Source organism: Drosophila sulfurigaster, chromosome 2R, assembly GCF_023558435.1.
Source record: "Drosophila sulfurigaster albostrigata strain 15112-1811.04 chromosome 2R, ASM2355843v2, whole genome shotgun sequence".
Classification (NCBI taxonomy): domain Eukaryota; kingdom Metazoa; phylum Arthropoda; class Insecta; order Diptera; family Drosophilidae; genus Drosophila; species Drosophila sulfurigaster.
Window position 1 is genome coordinate 16,366,346 of NC_084882.1, and position 7,364 is coordinate 16,373,709.

General features: G+C 39.9%; 1 protein-coding gene across 1 annotated transcript; it reads right to left on the bottom strand.

The window, feature by feature from the left end:
• Positions 1 to 1,144: 1,144 nt before the first annotated feature.
• LOC133837531 (calcyphosin-like protein) lies at positions 1,145 to 3,930 on the bottom strand. The gene is made up of 5 exons (XM_062268326.1): positions 3,743 to 3,930; positions 3,524 to 3,672; positions 1,898 to 2,017; positions 1,778 to 1,835; positions 1,145 to 1,710 (listed from the first exon to the last, which is right to left on the bottom strand). The coding sequence occupies exons 2-5, from the start codon at positions 3,670 to 3,672 to the stop codon at positions 1,396 to 1,398; spliced, it is 642 nt and encodes a 213-aa protein (XP_062124310.1). The 5' UTR covers positions 3,743 to 3,930; the 3' UTR covers positions 1,145 to 1,395.
• Positions 3,931 to 7,364: the final 3,434 nt, after the last annotated feature.

Below are 7,364 nucleotides of genomic sequence, written 5' to 3' on the forward strand. Positions count from 1 at the left end.
CTCACTCACTCACACACTCAGCATGGTACATGACCGCGTCTCTTAGCCATGCATGTACCATAGTTAGCTGTATGTTCTTTGCTTGTAATTAGCAAAGATCGAAGTGATTTAATTACTTGGGCAAACTTTTAACATTGTCTATTCGGCATACTAAAACTTTGGCTGCTGCTGCATAATCATTGGCCACAAGTGCGAGACGTTCATGATATTATTCGGGTGTATGTCGTTACCCAATTGGCTGTTGGCTGGCAGCTCAGCCTGTTCTCGTGTTTGTTTTTTGTATTCGCTGGCGATGCCTTATCAAGAGTTGTCGACATCGCATTGTTGTTATCATTGATGCGAAATGAATGTAATTAGAGTTTGCCAATTGCCGCTCTTCTAATAAGCTACTAATTAGCGGGGTATTAACCTTGTTCACTCTAAAGAAGGCCAACACAGTTTGTGCACGAGTCGGGAATACACACTGTATGTGTATGTATGTGTGTGTGTGATGCCGGAGGCAGAGGCGTCGATGATATCATTTCACAGTGTCAGCCTAATCACCACAAAAAAACACCAGCTAATCAGGCTTATTTGTTTGCCACTGTGTGGCATACTGTGTGAGTGTGAGCATGTGTATGTGTGTGTGTGGGTATCGTTTGACTTTTTGGCAAAACATGAGTTTTATTAAAGGCGACAACAACAAACGATTGCGCATACGCCACAAATGTTTAACTGTATTTTTTACCCCACTCGCTATCTGTATGCCTTACTCTTTCCATGTTTCGATCTCTCTCACACACTCGTGCCCTCTCTTTCTCTTGTTCTTTTTTGGTTTTGTATGGTGTGCTGCTCTTTGCGGCTGCACATGTACAAGTAATCTAATTAGTTTTATGCTAATTAGTTCGCGGCTTTAATTTAATAAATTATTATAGCGCATTATTTTGGGGAAAACTACACGGAACTGGGGAATTAACTATACAATAGAAACATCGCAAGGACTATGGCAATAACCACATTTGATGTTTCTAATGGAGCTCGCACGAAAAGGAAAAGCTTGTGGTTACGCGATGCTAAAATCTAAAATATATACAACATATTAAATTTCGCTCTTGAAAAAAGTTGGCTAAAGTGCAGTAAATAAATAGTTAGAATATTAAAAAGCTTTCTGTTTAACAACAAAGAATTAACATTTATTTGTGGATTGCAGTTCGAAATTAGAGAGACAGCTTCGGCAAATTTTAAAAGTTATTCGTATCCAGATATTTAGTAAAACTTTTCGACAGCTAATAGCTATTTTAATAATTTTTAGTAGACGTTGCCATTAAAACTATTTCGATTTTAAAATTTTCGCGCTAATTAGCGATAGGCCGGAATGAATTCCCATAATCCACAAAGAGGCAAAGCGTGAGGCATTTAGAGTTTATAGGCACGACGCAGGACCAAATCGAAGTATGCATCATTATCAATTGAGGCACTGATTGTCGCATAATAGTTATCAAACTCTTCTTTGGTTACAATGCCATCTGGATTAGGAGCACCAGCTTCAAAGTTCTTGAGGAAATTTACCAAAATTTCCTTTTCAGTCATTTCGCCACTCAAATACTTTGGATGATCGCGAACTGAATAAACATTCTTCAAATCATCTACTGTAATTTGTCCATCTCCATTCTTGTCCAGTTTATTAAAGGCTTTTTCAATAATATTCAAACGTGATGCACTCATGGGTGGCTGCATTTAAATAATATTGCAATTAGTTAAATATTGAAGTGTTGATAATACTAAATAGACAACTCACACGAAGTTTGACTAGAAATTCTGTCATGTTTATGGTGCCATTATTATCAGTATCGAAACTGTAAATATTTCAAATTAATTTTTGTGTATTGCAAGTTTTTCCGATATTTTGCACTTTTACCGCTTGAACATATCGTCAATATCCGATTCGTTAACATCCAGTCCCATATCAATGATGCCCTTTTTGAACTCTTCTAGATTGAGAGTCTTGCTGCCATCATCGTCCATTACACGAAACGCTCTGAAATGAAAAAATGCCAACAAAGGCCATATAACTAAATTTCAAGTGTGATGCACTGCGATATACCCATTGAAAAAGTATTGAAATATTCTAATAAACATTTGAATTCTTTTAGAGAATTTCAATAGTAGAATTTTAAAAGAAGTAGAATCAATATTCATTCAACTGATTAAAGGCGGCTGATTTAATGCTAAAAATATTGGCTCACTGAAAGTGAATATAACCATTTGGTTTGAAAAATTTGTATGCATTCTAGTCTAAACAAAAATATGTTTCTATTAATGGCCTCAAAAAGCAAGAGCAAAAATCAAACGAGGGAAGCAGCTATTGAAATGGTGATGGGATAGGGAAATACGGTTGGAAATACATACGCAACGCGCAATACGGATGGCAATGCATTGAATTTTCCAGCTGGCAAACAAACAAATTGCATAAATACAAATAAAAATCCACACACATCTGGTCAATGCGCATACGCACACACATAACATAACGGTACACACACAAACTCATGCATATGTTGGTAGTTGCGATTTTGTTCAAAATGTCTATATATTCAAAACGGAAAATTGTTAACAGAATGTCTGTCAGTTGGACAGATGAGCTGAAATTGAAATAAAAACTAAGAGAGGAGAAACTCGCAAAAGGGGCGCGACTGTCGTTGTTGTTGTTGTTGAGACTGGTTAGGTTTTTGGGTGCAGATGCGTTAGGGTGAACGGTACCAGGAACCAGAGAAATCCAATTATGTTTGTTTGCATTCAGTCAGCGATTTTTGCCATCGCTATCGCCTCCCCTCCAATCCACCCTCCAAACCTCGAAGCTCCAAGCTCCCAACCCTCAGTTCGCTGCATCGTGCATAGTTTTTGCCGCTTGGCATACACTTGGAGGAGCTTTTCGAAATGTTAGTTCAACATGCACTCGACATATTTGCCTATGCCTAGCTCAAACCCGAACACATTCTCATCACCATCATCAACAGCATCGACATCGTCATCATCATTGCCATGATCAGCAGGAGCAGGAGTCGACATTGCAAACTATGAGCAAAAGCTGAAGATTTGAAAAACATGCTTCAGTTTTCGGCAGCAACTCGCTATTCACGTGCTTCACAAGTCTCAACGCTCAACAGTTTCATCACTTTAAAACATCCAACATCCATAGCTTGTGAGTGTGTGCCTGACCAACAATCTCATCCTGTTCATATAAGTGTCTATCCTCAGCCTGCACATTTGTTAATAAATATTCCGCCATACTCGTATGCAAATGTTACAGATACAACAAAAAAAAAATACAAAAAATTGACAGACGGATAAGAGGACTTCTCTTTTTTTTGGGTTTGGTTGGACCACAAACCGTTGCCATGTTATGCAAACATGGCATTGCTGGTTGCATATCCAAACTGAATGTTTCGGCTTTCAACCAAACCTCAAACAGGCAGCAGCCAGGCCTTGGCTTGCCATTGCCTTTGCCTCTCTTGTGAATGTTGTCTATGATACACTAACTCACCTGGCAAGGCCCAAGATGCCGGTGGCGCCACGGCTGAAGCACTGCAGGCGCAATTTGTAGATTGAGTCCTTTTCGAGTCCATTGGCCAGCTCACGCTTCGCTTGGTTCTTCAGCGCCGCTTCCTTGGAGAATAAGTCCTCGCGTGGCATCTGCCCCAGAAAGAGAAGCAAAGCAAACACATGGAAGAAATATGAGGTAAGTGAATGTTAAAGTTTCTACCTTGTTTGTTTAATATTTTCGCAAAAGCTTATTGATGGTTTCACAAGAATATCGCGATATTCTCTTTTCTAATTAATTTGGAATATAGTGTTTGTGAAAATTGTAGAACGTAAGTATGAGAAGTTTCAATTAAAATGAAATGGAAAAGTATTGCCCTACTTGGATAGCTAAATTTTTGTGACGTGTGTTCAAAGGGCGAATACAAAACGAACTAAATCATAATTAAAATTGAAAGCCAACTAGACCTCCATAAAATATACAGAAATACCAGCACTATAAGTTCATTTTTAACATTAAAGCTTTATAGAATTTAGTGTTTCACCTTTTCCTATTCTGAGTCAGCACACAGACTTTAGTTTGTTATAGATATTTTTTGTATTATTTTCTCGTTTCCTTGTTAATCTGTATCTTTTATTTGCTTCCAGCGAAACTAATTAAATTTCACATTTATGTATATTTATAAGTCGGCAATGCGCCCGGGATACTTTGAAGCTTCGTTTAATACTTTGCTTAGTTACCTCCAATAATTATGTCTATTATGACAGCTATAGCCCGAAGCTATTGTGCTTGAGAATTGATTTCCCCCGTATGTTAGCTTAGATTGGTTTTAATTATACGCAGAGCTACAGCAAAATGATTTGGGTTATGCGAATTCCAACGATTGTTTTTTTCCTTTTCTACGTCCAAATATGTACTGTTCGTAATTTTAAGGCGCTGTATTTCACGATTCATTGCTCCCAAGTGGTTTAATTTTTGATTGTGCTTATAAGGTTGTGGTCCCGTTATCGTAATTGCTTCGTCACACATATGACGCAAAGCTTTTAACGATAATGATATTGGATGCCGAATGCCGCATCGTACTACATATGGAAATAACACATCACTTATGCAGCATTATTAATTAAAGCGCAAAACTAAAGTTATTTCAGTGAGCAAACGCACAAACGCGCTCTTAAGTAATTCAAGTAGAACTGCTCGCCCCAGCCCCAACACACACACACACACACACACACACCTATCATCAATAAGCAGGCACTTTGTTCAATGAACTGGAACAACTTGAACTTCAACTAGTTCATTAGTGGTTCAGTTGTCGAGCGGGTGTACGCTTAAGTGTGCCCGTTCACCTCAATGTTTCATGCATGAGCTAGCGACAACAATTGCAATTGCGATACATCCAACTCAAACTAAGCTGCAGTGAATGAGAGACTGGGGAAGAGTGATACGGTGAAAACTTAAGGGGGAGTAAGGGTGAGGCTACCTCAACATATTCATTGCCAAGCAACGTTAGCTATCATAAGGTAAAGCTCAATTGAACCAATGCTGTTGCGTTATCAATTAACAGCGATTCGACTCCTGTCATATATAGCACATACGATGTGTAGTCAATTTAATAGCAGTACGAGAAAATGAGAAATGATTGCCAGACCATAAATATTTCATAGCAGCTTGTTTTGACTATTAGTTGTCTATATTTCATAGTATTTACTACCCTCCAAGGCACGCAATTACGATAGGGAAAGAGATAGAGAGAAAATGCATGTAACTAACTCTAATTTGTGACACAGAACTGAGCTTTTTAGTTTGCTTATTGATTAGGACAAAGTCAGGGTAAATCCAAACACGCAATTCTATGACTGAACACGTAACTCCAACTGGGTTATATATTTTGTATGCGCAGTATTGCAAATGTTCTTTGCAGTTTTTGTGACGGTTGCGTTTACTTGATATTAATAGCTTATTGATCATCTGACCCGTGCGATTTGATAGTCATAATGTCAGACAGAGAGTCAAGAAATGTAGAGTGTATAAGCAGTTCATTCACCTCTAAATAGTATAAATAAAATCGATGAACTGTTTTAACTCGTACCTAGAACATTGTCATGATGTTTAGCGCCAGGCAACTGTCCGTCTCATTACAGAATTGATGACCTAATTAGATAGTCACCTGCTGTCACGAGTGCTGCGATAAGTAGTACACAATGGTCCTAATTAAAATACCCAGGTGGCACTTTAGTGCCGAGTGATGCGTCATACTTGCGTTTTGTCGAGCAAAGGGGAAAAAGCAAACAGCACAAAACTGACTACAAAACTGTAAAACTACAAAACTGTTGTCTGTTGTTGCTAGCTGTTGGTTGCTGTTAGTTGTTGTAGAGAGAGCACAACATTTGTAGCTGGCAACATTTGCTGCGGCGGTTGCAAGTGCTGCAGCATCCTGCAGATGCCACAAAGCTCTGGGCGAAAGTCAAGGTCGGCCACATATCGATTTCGGCAGATCCCAAGATATTCACGCAATGTAAAGCTGCATCAGACTACTTACTTACTACTTACGTAGTATGCGAATAAATGGATACACTATGTGTGTACGTGTATGCAAAAACAAATGCTTGCTAACGAAGGATACAAGAGAAGGAGAAATAAAGGAGAAAGAAAGCAGAGAAGAGGACACATAACGAACGGCAGAGCATGAAAAATAAATTATTGCTTTATTGGGGGTAAACAAAAAGACAATTTAACACGTCAGCAGGATGCTGAGTGTGGCTATAACAAGGACGTTGACGGTGACAGAACCAGAGACAGAGACAGAGACGGAGGAGATGGTGATATCGGTGATGTGGACGAGGACAAAGGACACTGCGCGACGAAATAAAGCAAATAGGTCACGTTCAAAGACAACATCGATTAACCATAAATTGCGAGTTAAGCAAAAAAGCAACGAGCCACGAGCAGAGCGAGAGAGAGAGAGAGAGAGAGAGAGAGACAGAAAGTGAGCAGGACACAAGGAAAAGCAGCAGCAAAGTCTGGCCGAGTTTAAGCATGATTTGTGCGTGTCTTTATGACATGGAACACATTCCCCATTCACATTCGCGCGAATAACTTTATGTGTGCGCACAGGACACACATGAGATACAGTTATACAGTCACAGATACAGATACAGAGATACATTCACAGTCACAGTCACAGTTGCAGCAGCAGCAGCAGCTGCCTTGCTGCCTCGCTAACAAGTCAGCCAGTTGGTGGAGGAGGAGGAAGAGGATGGGGCAGCTCCCAGGCGCCTGTCACTAACACCACAAGCTGTCATCTGGAATAGAAACGCCAACGCAGCAGCTGGAGCTGAAGCTGAAGCTTGGTGCTTGGTGCCTGGAGCTGCTTGCTGAAGGGCTGACAATTTGTATCCGCGTGTGTGTCACAAAACTTTCACAATAATTAACAGACATGTCGATTATTTCTTGGCTCACAATTTACCTTTTTTTGTTGTTGCTGTGCGTTTGTCTCTGTTTCTGTTGGATATGTGTGTGAGTATGTTTTGTATGTTTGTTGTGCGTTTGGCAGCTGGTTGGTTGTATTTTATTTTATTGTTCCAAAATGTTTCAACTTTTGCCGCTGACAATTCAACTTTGCACGCACCTCGCACGTGTCGCGTGTGCCGAGCGTTGGCAACGAATGCGGCACCGAATGCGGCAACATAAAGCGCCACCCGTTTTGCCAAGCCAGTCAGCCGTTGCAGCTACAACGACACACACACACACACACACACATACAGTATTGCTATCTATAGTTGTAGTTGTCGCTTTAGTTGTCGTCGTTGTTGTTGTTGCCTCACCCAGTGAGCACCATAAG